The 16,796-nt window shown below is 37.7% G+C and overlaps 1 protein-coding gene across 2 annotated transcripts; it reads right to left on the minus strand.

Annotated features, from left to right (window-relative positions):
* Positions 1-5,621: 5,621 nt before the first annotated feature.
* RPAC43 (RNA polymerase I subunit 43) lies at positions 5,622-16,589 on the minus strand. 2 transcript variants are annotated; one of them, XM_089158916.1, is made up of 10 exons: positions 16,358-16,589; positions 15,134-15,255; positions 14,801-14,986; positions 9,618-9,747; positions 9,445-9,525; positions 9,117-9,316; positions 8,410-8,505; positions 8,206-8,299; positions 7,648-7,764; positions 5,623-6,195 (listed from the first exon to the last, which is right to left on the minus strand). In XM_089158916.1, the coding sequence occupies exons 2-10, from the start codon at positions 15,242-15,244 to the stop codon at positions 6,092-6,094; spliced, it is 1,119 nt and encodes a 372-aa protein (XP_089015042.1). In that variant the 5' UTR covers positions 15,245-15,255; positions 16,358-16,589; the 3' UTR covers positions 5,623-6,091. The 2 variants fall into 2 exon arrangements, with proteins under 2 accessions (XP_089015043.1, XP_089015042.1); XM_089158917.1 differs by lacking the exon at positions 16,358-16,589 and having other exon boundaries at positions 5,622-6,195; positions 14,801-14,982; positions 15,134-15,223.
* Positions 16,590-16,796: the final 207 nt, after the last annotated feature.

Consider the following 16,796-nt stretch of genomic DNA (forward strand, 5'->3'; position numbering starts at 1 on the left):
GCGTTTATTTGGGTCGCAAGCAAATGGAGGGATTCGAATCGTACGGGTCCTATTCAGACACGGCATACGTCAAAATAAATCAATAACGAACTGATCATGATGAGCTTGGGCCGGAAGTTGGAATCACTAGCCCAAGCCCAAGGGCCAAGACCCAATATCAATATCGTGCATTCGTGCGCCTGCGCTTAAGCTGTTAAGCTTAAGCACGACAAGGTACATAATTACAGTCGAGTCCGGATCCTCAACCCAGTCCGGATCCTCAACCCGTCGTTTGTGCTCCGTTTGCTGCTCCACCACAAATTACAGGGGGGCAGGGGTTTTACCACCACAAATTTTTACTTGTGGGGCCCACCGATTTTGTGGTGGTAAAGCCGTCGGGGAGCACTCTTTGCTCCCTTGATGAGGTGATGATCTGGATTCATTACCGTCCAGACCCCATGAAATAATATATAGAGTGGTGAGTGCCCAAAAGCTGATCATTCTGACCTTGGGGGTGGCATGGGCTTTTCAAACAGACTACGCTTTAGTCTGCTCTCTACAAGGAATTTTAGGGCCTCTTTGGTTACATGAATCCAAGATTTTGAAATGAAATGAGATTTCAAATGCATATATTATACATTCATGGTTCAAAAAATTAATTGTTTGTCAATGCAGGATTGGTTGAGTGGTAAGATCCATACTTCTCAGTGGAGAAGAGATCGTAGGTTTAATTTTATCCTTAGGGTGGAATCTATGGACTTCACCAAATACCCAAGAATTGCTTAATTCATGTTTTTAGGAAAAATAAAATAAAATCCTTGGATTTCATGAATCCAATGATATTTTTGTTATCGTATGTGCGGATATCTCCCGCGTAAGGAATGTAACATGTCACTCCTTTCATCTAACGATTGAGAAATAAAAGTAGTTTTGTAATATAAAATAATTTTTGAATTTAAAAACTAATCCCCAATAATAATCAAATTCAGATGGTAAAGCCCAAATAACCCATCGAGCCAAAAACAAGATTGTGTGAATCTGATCTAACCCAAAATACACCCAGCAATCACAGCATAAGAAAAATCCTAAAACCTGCTTGAGAACCAAATCTTCTATTTATTCTTTAACATTATCATCAGTTGTGGAAGAAAATGATCTGTTGGTGACTAAGACAAAATCTAAAACGCAGACACAAAGACGAGAGCAAATTTAGAAAATATGGTTGCGAAAGAAACCACAAATTAAAACTTCAGTTCTATTATAGTCAAATCAAAAACAGAAACAACAGAAAAGGGAAAAACATTTGGATTCCGTTATGCAAAATAAGGGTTTTGTTTCGATTTCAACGTCAAAGAGTACTTGAAAGGAAAAAAAAACATGAAATGCTAAAAAAGGGGGAATTTCCAAACCTAAAAGAAAAAGAAAAAGAAAAAGAAAAACAGAAGCCTCTACAAATTCGAATTACATCTAAGAACACACATAGTACAAATGGTTTTCAAATCGGTGTGGTTATTCGTTCTAATCTTCAAAGATTTCAACATAGCAGTTTACCATTGGTAATTCCTTTTTGTATCACTGTGTGCTTGGTCGTTGAAGTCTTCTAACCCAAAATCTAGTCGTCGTATTTTGAGTTAGGGTTTATACTCACCAAATCAAGTTTTTGCTCCCATTGAGTTATTTGGGCCTCATTAAGTAAATTTGATGAGTTTTTGTAAATATGAAAAGTTGTTTAACCTCAATCAAACTATCTTTATTTCTAGTTGTAGGATAAAAAGGAGAGAAATAATGTGCTCTCCTATTGCTTCCCAACCACAAAATAAAAGTGGTTTCACTTTTGAATACTGACAAAATGGCTCAAAGGTGGGAGCTCTAGTTGGTTAAAAAATGTCAAGAGAAAACATTGTTCTCCCCTAAAGAAAGGTGATCTATTGGAATTTTAATTTATTTTTTAAATTATGAAATTCAAAAAAAAATTATGTGTTTTATAATGAAGGGTTAGAGGTGATGTTATTCCCTATTAGATACCTGAATAGACAATGGGTAATCTATGGAAAATCTTGTTTGAATGACTAACAAACAAGCCTTAAGGGAAAAAGGCATGGTTTGGGACATATCCTTTGGAGATAACCCTAATTGCTCTAACAATGATTATATATTGATCTTAATCTCTTGGTTTTTTACCGAAGTGTATGTGTGTTTTGCCAAAGAGTTTGTGAGTACTACCTTTGGATGTTCCTTGCAAATAGTTGACCTTTGGACTGCATGCCAGTCCATGTTTTATCTTAGAGGTAAGACGCCACAGTCAATTCGGAGGGCATTCAAATAGCTTAAGGGAAGTAGGTTTTCGTACGACTCAACTCATGTACGTGTTTATACTCGAAGATCCATAATGATGTTGACAGATCTCTTCTTCAAAATCTACAAAGATACTGTTTTTCGTATCAATCAGATTAAGTCTTATCACTTTTATTTCAGTCTTATGATTTGTTGCCTATGTCTTATTTTCAACAAGTTTAAGGTATTTCAAGTTTAGTATAAGACTGATAAACTAAAATTATTAAGTAATGAACACTGTAGTGCCAGGGAAGAGAGAGAGGAAGGGATACTAGTCAGGCTAACCCAAGAAGAGAGACAACCAAAAGAGAAATCAAAGACCTAGATACTATTGCAAAGGCTAATCCTTAAAAGATCTAAAATAGTATAGGGTTTCGTTTTATCTAACTCTAAAACTAAAGACTTCGTTTTTATATGGCAATATAAGATTGGAACTCTGGATTAAACGGGGGGATGTGTTTATTGTTTATATGTTGGTGGGTTTTTCGTGTCTCGTTTACTCTTGTTCTCTTTTAATGATCAGTAGAGAGAGACTAGTGGAGAGAAAGAGAATAAGAGAGGATGGTTGTGGATTTCTTCCACTTTCTAAGCCTTTTTCCTTCATTGTGAATTTTGTTTGATTTTTGGCCATTCTTCCATAAGATCTAAGGTCAACTGATGTTTGGACTCCAAACAACAGGAGTACAAAGCAACAGAGGAAATTGTTTAGTACCGGATGGAACCGGAGGAATGTTCAACCAATAAAATGGTTGGGTTTGACGCTGAAGCAGAAAATATGACTACCTGATTCAACGTGACAAATGGCGCCATTAGGAGGAGAGAGAGGGATTCCCTTCAGGGCCGCTCATAAAATAAGATTTAGGGTTGCAAACTAGAAGATCCATTAATGGTGTTGCAGTTGGTTCAAATTGCCATATTTATATTGGCGAGGTTTTAGGACAATGGACCCAAAAAGGTAAAAAAAAAAAAACCGTGGAAGTCTCCACTATTAGAGAACACATTTTGATACATATTTTAAGACATATTTCTTGTAGGAAAGAGATAACCCTTAATAGAGGATTATAGTGGCTTATTCCCAAAGGATGTTGTTAGAGCAATTAGGGACCAACTCTTCTCTTTGCAGGGAAAAAATATGGTTTGAGACATATCCCTTTGTAGGTGTCTCTTTGTCTTATAGATAAAGAGAAGAATTGGTCCCTAATTTCTCTAACAACAATCATATATTGATCTTAATCTCTTGCTTTTCTACCAAAAGAGTATGTGTGTGTTTTACCAAAGAATTTTTGAATACTACCTTCGGACGTTCTTTACAAGTAATTGCCCTTTGGAGTGCATGCCATTGGGACTAAGAGTTGTTTTATCTTGGAGGCGAGGACGTCGTAGTCAATCCGGTCTACACTATAAGAGAGCGTTCAAATACCTTAAAGAAAGTATGTTTTCATATGACTCAACCCATGTATGAGTTTATACTAGAAGATCCATGACGATGTTGCAGGATCTCTTCTTCAAATTCTACAAAGATACTATGTTTCGTCAATCATATAACTCTTATCACTTTTATTTTAGTCTTATACTTTGCTACCTTCAAATATCTTAAGGAAAGTACATTTTCATATGACTCAACTCATGTACATGTTTATACTCGAAGATCCACAACGGTGTTGTAGATCTCTTCTTCAAATTCTACAAAGATACTATTATTCACGTCAATCATATTACTCTTATCACTTTTATTTTAGTCTTATACTTTGCTACCATTGTCTTATTTCCAACATGATCTAGACCCCTTAACAATAGGGACAATAGTAAAATCAAACAAAGTCTAATGCTACTTCTGGTATCATCATTCTTGGAGGCTTCACTGGGAAACTCTCCTTCTTGGGCTTGGCGGAGCATTATGGAGGGCAGAAAGGTTTTAAAAATGGGGATCATCTGAAAAATAGGTCTAGTAGATAAAATCAAGTTGTGGGAGGATCAATGGATACCCTCTTTACCCGGTTTCAAATTGGAATCTAGACCAACATTGGATTGTCCAATTGTTTGGGTGTCTAATTTGATAATACAAGAACAAAGAAGATGGAATCAGGATCTGATCAACAGATGATTCTCAGAGAGGGAGAAGGAGGCCATACTAAAGATAAAATGGCATTGTTTCCATCAGAAGACCAGCAAGTGTGGGGTGGTAGCAAATCAAAGAAATTTACAGTCAAGGATGCATACCATCTCCAAATTGAGACCCAAGAACGAGAGAAAACGGCTATCGCCTCTTCATCAAAATTGCATAAGTGGGAAGAGATATCTACTAATCATTGCGCAGCAATTTGGGATTGCAGAATCTACCCAAAGACCAAGAGTTTTTTATGGAAGGCATGCAATGAAGGGGTGGCCTCGGCGTCAGAACTGAGAAGAAGAGGGGTGAAAATAGACCCGCTCTGTGGAGGTTGTAGTTGTGAGGAAGAAACCATCACACATATTATCCTACACTGCCCTTTAGCAAGAGTAGTGTGGCTTGGGAGTCCCCTTTCATGGTGATTAGAACAAAATAATTGCTCCTCTCTGTCTGAATGAGTAACATGCTAGTCAAGATTTGATAATATGGGACTAGGGGAATCAAAGAAGATGAAGAATTTATGTGTTTTTTTAGCAAGGACCATTTGCCTTGAAAGGAATGATCAATTTCATGGTAGGGGTAACCCTCTCCACAGGAAATTAATGAAGCAACCCTTACTGCACAAGCAGAATTTTGGAGGTTGGACTCTTATGCTGAAATGGAGTTTCATTTGCAACCCCATGAGTCTGAAGAAAAACAATTGCAACGAAAGGAACCATTTTCTCCCTATGTGAAAGTGAATGTCAATGCCTCACGCAAGCCTAAGGACAAGAAAGGTGGAGCAAGAGCGTTACATATCTAGAAAGACGAAAGATGTAGCGAACTTTATGGCAAAGAAGCCCTTTTGGTTACGGAACCAATAGAATAGCCCTATTCCACTGAGTGGCTATTAGAGCTTTGGTCCGCCACATCTCTTCAATGAATTTTATATTACTTAAAAAAAAATTAAATTTACCCTAATAGGTTTGTTCCCAACTTACGCTTGAATATGTTTTTCTTTTTTTATTAACACAGTTATTGGCAGCTGTAGCATCGTACACTTCTTCACTTCCTATTTCATTAAAACCCAATCTGGTTGTTAACCCAAGAGGAAAAAAAATACAATCTGGTTTTCTAACATTTTTCTATTAACCTGCTATGTAGTAGAGTGAATAATTATGAACTCGCACCAGAAAAAAAAAATAATGAATTGAAAACTTAAGCATCCTAATAACAGATAGATTGGCTTCATTTGAGAGTTCGATATATGGAGAGCATACTTTATCATCTACATTGAGACACAGATACTGCTGGTATGTATCATCCTCTACTAAAGGTAATCATTCTCACACTTAATCAATTTGGAAGGCCTTAAGATACCTGCTAAGAACCTCTTTATCAACCTTTTTATCTGTAACATATGGTGTACCATGATCAGTGCTTTTGATCCTACAGTGGATTCAAATCAGAAGCGACAGAGACAGTGGGAGGATCTAAATCACTAGCAAAGATTCTTGTAATTCAAACTAATTTTCATTCACATGTTCCCAAATGCAGAAGGAACTTCCTTCCTGTATCAATAAGTTAAGGTTCCAGTCCTGGAATTTTACAAAACTTATCCTTTATCTAGCTCTCCCCCTTGCTTTTCTGCATCTGACAAGCAGTCTTTTCCTTCTTTCTCAACCATATTCACGAAAGTTCAGTGATCACCAGCTCGCACTTGTCTTCCAAGATCTTTACAGCCTCAGTGAACAACACATCTGGTGGTAATGCTCCCGATGATTCGATGGTAACTGGCGAAGATTTTTAGCAGATATTAAGATACCTCAATTCAGCAAACTTCCATGGCATGACATGAGTAAGAATTCGTTTACCCCAAAAAAAAGGCATGAGTAAGCATTCCAACAATGCTTATGTTTACCACCAAAAGAAAAGCAAAAAATACAAAACAAAACAAAGCCCAAAACAAAAATTACAAAAAACTAAACCAGGAAGACAAGTTTTCAGAACTTTGCTTTTCTTAAAGTTACAAGCCAAATATGTGCAAAGATTATTGAATCTGTATGGAGGTTCTTATGCAAAATTGTAGTATTTTCCATATACAACTACTCAAAACCACTTCCCCAATTTCAACTCTAAATATAGTATGTAGAAATGTATCCAATACTAGATCATTACACCACAATTTCTATGAAATATTAAATTCTTTGTACTTTCCATTCGATTTTATTTCTAGGTCTAGAGAAAACTTTGGTCCCATCTCAAGATCAACATGAAGGCATCAGGAGGGAACAGTGACAACTGACAACAATGTATTACCTTCACGAAGGTTACATCTGGATGCCAAAACAGGAAACAAAAGTCATCATGAGACAAAAGTCATCATGATGCAGTGATTGTTTTATGTGTATGTCTCTCTCTACCCCCCCCCCCCTTTCAAATTCAAATATATTTGAAAGTTTCCCTTTATTTGTTTCTTTTCTTTGGGACATCCAAATGTAGCCTAAGGTTTTGATTGTTGGCAGAATAAATTTCTTTTAGGTTTATTTAATTTTGAGCTTCTTCCCTGTGTTAGTTGTCTTAGGCTGAGTCAGAATAAAATGACTCATACTTCACTAAATCTAATTCAAGCCAACCAAAAGCCCACAAAGCCATTCGAAGATGCAACACCTAGATAAAATAACTTGCATCATATAATAAGACTAAATACAAAAAGGGAGAGACTTTCTAAAGAAATATGGAGGGGACTGCCTCCTGTTCTTGGATTCCAAACAAATATTGGGGAATTCTCAGTGTCATGCTTTCCAAGAAGCCCTTTCTCGACACAAGGCAACACAATAGCTATGTACACATTACTGACCAAGAACACATACCAAATGCTGCATAAATCATCATGCTACCAATTTCATACAAAACTCGAACACAGTTATTCCACCTTGTGCTGCCAGAGGGATGGGTGACTGACCAAATAGTTCAGATTTTTGTAAACGAAATGCTCTAAACGATAATATATTGTTTGTAATATTTCAGTGTTTACTGTTTTTCTTCTAGTTCTTCTTCTGCAACTCTATATCTAGTTTTTTGCTTAGATGGGCAAACGTACAAGTATCAGAAGGAACTAAGTGGAATTTATGTTGTTTCTGCAGGCAGCATTAGCAGATTTTTATAAACAAGAAGAACAGGTCACTGGAACATGGAAAGATGATTTCCTAGCTAATCGTTAATGCGTACTCATCACTACTTACAGATGAAATGGTCTTTAACACGCCTTAACGCCACACGCTCCTCCCAGTCTTTCCCTCTAACACATTCCCTACACAGAGTGCAAGCTCGTGGTCGGGCTACAGTTGCCCTCTTCTTACCTGTTTATCATAAAAAATCATCAATTATAAAGATGAGCACGATCTAGGGCAGGGGAGGTTAAAACTATACACAACAGAAATCACAAGTGAAAAACCAAGCTTCTTCAGAAAATGTCAAATATGATGCACATGTAATAGCCCACAAAGTTGTCTTTCATTTTTTTACTATCATCAAAGAAATTGTCCCCTTGCAATAAGCTACAGAGCAATTTCAGAAAAGAAAAAAAAAAGTAGAATGAGCAAGCCAGCTGTTAAACCAATTCACATGTTGGAAGTTACCTAACCCAGCATGATCACTCCTTCTGACCATGCACGAGAGTAAGAAAGTGACATTTCATAAAGCAATAGTTATTTGCATCATCAACAGATCAAATGATTTAAATTCCTTCAGTCCAAGAAAATAAATAATGAATTTCATAATTGAAAAACATGGTTCCTTACCATTACCAATATCTTCAATGTCAAATACATTAACTGGGCACTTTTTCTTTAGCTCTTCAGCTTTCTCATCCTCCACTTCTTCCAATAAAACAACCTACTTAAGAACAAATGAACTTGGATTTAATGGCTTTCTAACAAATCTGAATAATGCAGCTCCTCAATTGAACACAATAGTTAGTATAAAATAATTTATCTTTTTATTACCTCAGGAAGCATCCTATACCAAGCTGTGGAAACTGGAGACCACTTTGCATGAGTCTTACCCATCCCTTTAACAGCATGTGCTTCAAGTTCAATTTCCTGCAGAAAAAGATAATGTTTTGAGTATACATAGCAAAAAACTCCTACATTCCTTTCATTATGGTCTCTCTGGACAAGTTCCTGGATAACAACCATAAAGGTCATTAAATTGATGATGTCAACATAGATTTCATGATCACATAGACAATTGACAAGAAGCGGTCACAGACCAACAATAGAACCCTGTTCAACTTTAACACTCCACTATTCTGTTGGCAGTAAGGGTCAGAGAAGGGATCATTATTCTTAAATCCAGCATTCTTAAGACTCAATAGTTGGGCAGAAATGGGGTGAAAACCATTCCTGATACTCATGTAGTGGGATTCTCCAGAAACACAAGAATCATTCGAATGGCAGGAAAGCTGGTTCGACACAGAAGCATCCCAAATACTTGATGTTAGATATCATAGTTGGTTTTCTATTTATTCATGCCAATCAACTATAAAGCAAATGAAGAAATTAAAGTGTCAAACATAATGATCAAATGTCTTATAGTAACAGATGGTCACAACCCCACTGATTCATTCAATTTGTCAGTTCAAGGTTCAAATATAAACAACTTAGTTGTAGAAAAATAACCAATTGGAAGATGAAATAAACCACACAATTACCTGGCCAGGCCCAAGCTTAGCAAGAATAATATCGTTATGCTTAGGGGCAATTGGCTGGTTGGCAAATTCTGGCAACGAGTCCTGGCTACAAGTGAATGATGTATAAGTCTTTGGTTTTGAAGCTGAATTAGATGCTGGGTTTTCAGATGCAAGTAGAAATTCACTCCCACTAGGCAACCACTTGAGCAAATCTGTTTTCACTGCAAAATGCACCACATTACCAATTTCCACAACCAGAGATTGTGTGTATGTGAGAGAGAGAGTGAGAAAAATAGAGAGGGGAGAGAGAGAGAGAGAGAGATCTTTAGCAGAGAAAAAGTAACTGTACCTGTCAGACGCGGATCACCCTTTTTACATTTGGCATGAAGCTTGAACACTATGGTATTCTTTTCATTTGGAATATCTTTCTCTACAAATTAATACTTGCTAAAAATTAGTAAGAAGCATAAGAAGAGATTTAGGAGATGTCGTAAGGTAACACATGGTGGATTCATCATAAACCTGACATATATTCAAAGAGCCTTGGGTCCACCTTTAAAGGAACGAGTCCCAACCTATGAGCTAGAACCTCATCTTGGACAACAGATGTATTATTTGCAATGAGGACCTTCTCGATAGCCATTGTGGGTACCTGCACACAAAACAGAAGTTACCAACTGAAAACACACAATGTGAAAAGCCATACATGTAAAGGGCTTAAACATAAAGAGAGCAGTGAATCCCAACTAGCAAACATATAACCACAGTTTCATATTGTGACAGATGGATTTGAATATAAAAGAGAAATAACCTAGAGAGCAAGAGAAAGAACTTCGAATATTTGCTGCTCACAACAAAAAAGGCAACCTAATCAACAATGGATGAAGTTTGGCAGTCAGATACTGCTTCAACAACTAGGCAAAACCAAGATATTACCAAGACAAATCTTGGTAAAGTCAGGTTTCGACCAGAAAATGACGCAGAACCAACGCCAGATTGGATTTCTTTCTTGGGAAGTAGCCTAGGGTTTGATGAGTTGCGTGATTATCTATGTTATGGGCCTTTGATCCCATGGGTTTAAATTGTGATGGGCCCCTTTGTGGACCTAAAATATGGTAACCAAGCTACATAACAAAAGAGATTGATTACTTAATTTAGTTTAGGTTCTAGACTTTGGACCAGTTCACTTATGGTTCAAGTTTAGTAAGAACTAGTTGGATCACTTTAAGTTAGTGCACAGGTCTTTTAGCATTGTAATTATGCCCCTTTTGCATTCCCACACAAATCGCTGGAGTTATGTTTACATAGAATTTAGCTTTTCATTTTAGACAAGGACTCTGCAGTTGGCTTATAAAAGCCCTCTTTAGTACCCCATCCTGGATGAATAAAGCTACAACGGTTCATGTCAAATTGCTTAGCAAAGCTGCTGCTGCCTCTCTCTCTCCTTAGTGAGACTACATCTACTGAGAAAGATCTAGGCTAAAGCTTGGTGGGTATTGTCCAGGTCACATGCTCTTTGATATGTAGTTTCCAAGTTACTCATTGAAGATTTGGCGAGTAATTTCCAAGCCCAGATCTGACCGTAGAACCAGTCTTCATTTGTCCTTGAAACTGCAGCCGGTAAAGAACTGCAACTCCACAACAAAGCTTCTAGAACACAAAGGATTTTTCTTTTTTTGCGTGAAATTTATGTTAATCCCAATCAAATCATTGGATCACCTCCATCGTTGGACTACATTACCACCATCATTAACCAACAAATCGATCCAAAATTCACCCACATTAGACATCTCAATCCCAGTTCATCTTAAAAAAAATTGGATTTCCAAAGAAACCATTAACTTTAGAGCAAATTGCACTGGCACCCCAAAATGGAGGCTTTAAAATCAATGACACCCCACTTTTTGTCTGAAAAACACTGACACCCCCATTCATTAAACACATAAGTCCATTCTGTTATTAAAACAGTTAGTCCACTTTTTATTTTTCTTTAATTCCAAAAATGCCCTTACCAAGGGGGAAAATTCAATTCATCAAATAACCTTTCGATTGAGAGTTGTGACAACCATGGAAAGCCCACAACCTCCTCTTTCAATTGAGAGCTTCTTCCACAGATGGCTGATTAACTTCAGATCTTCGATGACTCCCTGGTAGACGATCAATCCGATGAAACTGCTTCTTTCATAGAATTAGATTCAAAGTTGACGCCTTCCAAGAGATTCTTATCATCATACGCCGCCGATTTCTGCTTCGACTGCAATTTCTCACTCTCCTCCTCCGTTTCTTGTTCACTTTTATTCTTATTCTTATCTTCACCTAATCTATTACCATTTTATACCAACTTCTAGAGGAAGCCATCAAAGCTGATCAGATGGAAAAGGGGGTTCATTGATATCTCACAAACGAGTGCAGAACAAAGACTTAGTTAACCAATAAAGACGTAGATATTCAGTAAATCACTGAAACTTCATGAATTCCACTGAACAAAAGATACCCACAACCACAATCTCAACTATTACAACATAATAAAGACATCATCTACTCAACCGAAAATAAAAATGTATTTCTTTCTCTGCCAAAGAACTAACAGAACAAAGAGAGAACAAATTGTTTCTGCAAGGAAGAAGATCCAGATACAAAACTAAGTAAACATGAACTGAAGTAAAAAAGAATTGTTTTACACAATGATTATTATTATAATGAGTAATATAACCAAATCCCCAATTCATTCCTTGCAGAGAGAAAACACCAACCATTTTCTTTTCCTCTTTTCCCAATGTAGGAACAATCAAACGCAGTTCACCCAGAAACCAAAACCCTAAACCAGAAAAAGATAAAACAGAGAAGAGGGGGAAGAGGAAGGAAATCGGAGGAGAAAAGACACCGGTTGCTTTAATTCCGTCACATAAAGATGGGAAATTACAGTGGCCATTCTTGACTAGATGCAGGAAATCTTCCAGATGGATATTTCACGAGTATGTGAGTTTCTTCAAGCGTCTGTTTCACACGGTAAGGAGGAAATCTGGAAGGGCGCGGGAAATTCCATTGACAGAATCTGCGAAATTTCTTGTTCTCCAGAAGCCTCTCCTCAGATCAGTACGTTTTCTTCAACCACTGATTCACGAAATTGATGAAGCTGTCGTTCATTGCAAGATGAAGATGATCCTTTTCTTTCTTTCTTTCTTTTTTAAATAAATGAAAATAAGATTTATTGGAAGGGTATAATAGTCTTTGCGATAATATAACTAACCATTCTAACAGAATAGGACCTATGTATTTTTCAAACAATAAGTGGGGTGTCAGTGCTTTAGAGCCTCCATTTTGGGGTGCCAATGCAATTTGCTCTTAATTTTATGATATGAACAAGGGTTCACCACCTAGCCGAAACCCCAGACTAGGCCCCAAGGCCACTTCAAGGTGGCTTACCTAGGGCTGACCGAACCCTCCTAGAGGGGTGGGTAGTTTGATCCATTCTAGCCCTAATTACTAACTTATTTTCAGAATTTTACGTTTTTTTGCTTTAAAGAAGTTTTGATTAGTCAGAAATCTTGTTTGATTTATAGATGAGCTCTTGAGTCTTTAGGAGTTTTTCTTTAAAGGAGGACTCATAGTCTTTTACTACAAGAAGAGTTCATTTCCTTTTGAAGCAGTCCTAGTGCCTTAGGAAGAATCTATTTTTCAAGAAGATTCCATTAGTTATTTAGTTTAAATTGAAGTCTTCATTTGGGTGGCTGAGATTAATTGTAAGGGAGATCCTAAACTATAAAGGAATCCCACTTAGGTTGGAATCTTTAGTAGGCTACAAATACGTCTTTCATTGTATTCTTTAAGTATGATTATTGAATAAAATTAAGGATTTTGACCTTGTTGAGGAGGCCACAGTTGAGTAATTGAGAGTTCTTATTCAAGATCAGCATCTCCTTCAAGATTCCAACATTCATCTTCCAATCTACAGCATCTACAGGCATCCACAGCACTTTCTTCCAATCAAACAAGTACAGCAGCCCTAAACCCCTTCCCTACCCTGTGACTCCATCAAGAACCCACCCCTGCCAATCTCCCCTCTTGCACAAGCATCCCCAACCCTCTCCCACCCAACATCAGCTCCAAGATCCCCCCTCCTCTCTTTCTTGCGGCAGCCTTTCTCTCCCCCTTTTCTGGTTCTAGCAGCAGAAATTACAAGGGAAAAAAGAAAAGAAAACGAAAAAAAGGAGAAAGAAGATAAGAAGAAAGAAAGACAAAAAAAGAGGAAGAAGAAAGAAAGAAGACCACAAGAACCCTCCCATCCCTAACCGCAAGCTTCCCTTCCCCGTTCTACCCTACCACAGGTTTCCTACGCTTCCCAGAAAATTTAGGTCATCCTACAACAACCCACATCTCTTCCATCTAATTCAAATTGTTTATATTGTTTATCCCTTATCCCAAACCCCTTCCCATACCCAACCGCAGGCTTCCCTTACCAAATAATTTTATCAAAACCCTAGCTTTTTCCTATCAACCCATATCACTCCTAAGAGTTTCGAACAACTTTCTTAGATACCCATAGGCATCCACAATATTTTTAATGTATTTGCTAGATGATTCTAGGTGAACCCTTAATTTTAGGGAAACCATCCTAGAAACCCTAACCCTAAAATTGGGTTTACATCATTTTAACTCAAAACTAATTGAACCCAACCATTAGAACCCTCTAGGATTGGAGCCACATACACCCTATACATATCTCCTTACATGATACAAGTTAAGGCCTTGAACCTAGAAAACCTAAAGCCTTGATACCCCCTTTGACACCCAAACCCCAGAAAAAGAGCTGGTTCTGATTTAAGATCCTGCACTCAGCCCCCATTCCTATTGAGGCTATATCAGAAAAATACCAAGTTATGACTAGCCAAGTTTAGAACAGTTTTGACATCACATTGCATGTAGAGTTTTGCCAGGAAATACCAGGTGTCAACCTGGTTTCGGTTGAAACTCGGGAAATCCATTTTTCCTGGTTGGTTGAAACCAAACTTAGCACCAAGGCTTATAAACTTTGGCAAATCCCTAAATAACTAGGCTTCCTGTTCATGAACTATTCAAATACATGGGATCACAGGAACTTTGTCCCTAGGACTCAACTAAATAGTAAAAAGAAGTTGCCGAATGAAACTGGAATAAGTTATTTTCCAAAATTTTACACCATATTTTTTGTGCACAATTAGGATGGACCACGCAATGAGCAGACAGACCAACTAGTGTTTGTTGTTGAAGTTAAACATTAGATAACAAGTTTTTTGAAAAGTCCCACCATGTATTTAGTGTATAGTTAGAAAGGATGATGCCAATAGCCAATTGAGTACTCAATTCATTTAACCTTTCTCCCACCTAGATAGGGTTGCTCTGTAGAGTTCATTTTGCCATTTAATTCTGTTTCAATCTGTATTCATTAACGACCCAAAGCCCTCAATATCTTTCTCATCATTTTTTTCAAAATCATTCGAACTAAACAAAATCAAGAAACAAAAGGAAGAAAAAACATTAAATTGAATCAAGATGAGTGCTCATCATTTGAAGAACCAGAAGTCTGAAGAACAGAATGGATGAAAAAGGAGGGGAATTTAATCCACCACACATACAAGTCAATTCTCACCAATATAGAGAATATAGTAGATGTTAAGAAACTAAATTTGATGGATGAGGATCAATGGAATTCATATAAATTATACCTCTGCTATGAGGATCCTCCGAAATGCATTGGCAATGGCAGGATCGATACCAATCATGTCGAATTCCATATCTTCCTCCGTCAGCTGAATCACTTCAACTCTAAACTTTTGGGAGAACTTATCCAACCGGGTACTATTATCAACTCCCATCATTGCATAGGCACCAGAGTATAGAAGATTTTCTGTCTTCAAAGTTCAAACATAAAGACTCGCCAAAGTCTCAGAAGGGGAAAAAAGCAATAGAAAACAATAATTTGTGAAAAAAGGTGGGAGAAAAGCTTTAATAGATCATTCCAAAGAATCCATACAACCATTATGAGTGGAGAAACATACATGACTTGGAGCATCAGCTGCACATAGAACACGAGTGCGCTGAAGTTCAAGGTGTGGTGGGAGCTGCCCCATGGGCACATCAGGCAAATCAAGAGCAGAAACCCTAGGCATGATCAACTTTTCTGCAAAGAAAGCAAATTTCAGTCCTTAAGAGTTGAGTGGCTTTTGTTTAGAATATAAATGCAAGAACATAGTTAGTAAGTTTAGGAAGGGCAATAATACCCTCCAAATATTTAATGCAACATAAAGAGGACACAGTAGGTGTTCAATAGGGAAACAAAAGTATGAGCGTACGCTTACCATGCTATAGGCATGTACACCTAATACATAGCTGTCACGGTGAGGAGATAGAGGACAACGAAAACCAAGGGGACACCAAGCAAGGCGACACCAGGACACCTAGGCATCGCCCAAGTGTCAACTATGACCTAATAAACACACACACACACACACACAAAAAAACGCAAAGCATACTTACATCCACCAATGCAGCCAAAGTCTCTACTCTAGAGTGTAGCCTGTTGCAATTACTTGTCTATTACCTAAAGATTTTGGTGGAAATTTGTAGCCTGTTATAAGGAACTCCTATAAACACAATCAAATTTGTTTATTGATATCCAATTTTTCTCCACTGTGATTACCGAATTTTGACCTAAAATGGACAACTCCGTTGCCTAATTACTGGCTCAACAAGGTCACTGTATGCAGACCCATCAGAAGGGAATGGAAAAAGAAAGAAAAAAAAGTTGTCATGGTTAGCAGCTTGGGGCAAAACAGAATAATTTTGAACAACATTAATAATGGACCAGCAACCAATTCCGACCACTATAACATCCGGAAGAACGTGGCTTTTTGTTAACAGTGGTTATAAATTTCAATAACACAAGAACAATTATTTTACAGTAGTTAAGCCACTGTACAGCCCCCTAAATTTCTGAATTCAAGGCCATGTTACAACAAGAAACAGACTGCAATCACTCTTATAATTGTTCCGCCCCTTACTTCAGATGAATAGAAAATCCCTCTCTTTCCTCATTTATAACATGAATTTCTTTTTAAGGATAGAGAATGAGAAACCAAAAAAAATATATTGTGGAGTAACATCCATTCACTGAAACTAGCAAAAAAATGAAGCAGCTCTAAAAAGTATAAGGCTATGCGAAACTGAGCATAGAGCATCGCTGGTCATATAGATACGCATCAATTTAAGGGGGGAAACCGTACCAGAAGAAAGACTGACTTGATGGAGACGGAGAAGAAAAGCGGCAACGGTGCAGGGCTCAACGGAGAACAGGAAGGTGAGTTGCCGGTCGCCCTCCTAACACAACGATCGCCAATGGAGTTCTACAATCTAGTGCTTCAGTCGCGGGCAGCCAGTAAACTTTACCAGATACATGCAGGAAGCGGTGAGACCGTGAGAGTACGACCGAGAGGCTGACGTCCCCGCCTAAGCCGTAGCGTTAGGGTTTAACGAATGAGTTTAGCGGTGCAGCACGGATTTTTATTTGCGGCAGCCGCGGTTGGCTGCCTCCGACGGTCCAGATTTCACTATACTCACAAAAACAGATCTAACGGTTAGGATAAAAGATGCTTGGGTATGAATGTAAATATAGCTTTATTTTTTTACCTTCAAAGGTTCTTTATTTTAGAAATTTACAAAATC

The sequence above is a fragment of the Hakea prostrata genome, chromosome 6, assembly GCF_041222555.1.
Source record: "Hakea prostrata isolate BN-2017 chromosome 6, UWA_Hpros_2, whole genome shotgun sequence".
NCBI classification, from domain to species: domain Eukaryota; kingdom Viridiplantae; phylum Streptophyta; class Magnoliopsida; order Proteales; family Proteaceae; genus Hakea; species Hakea prostrata.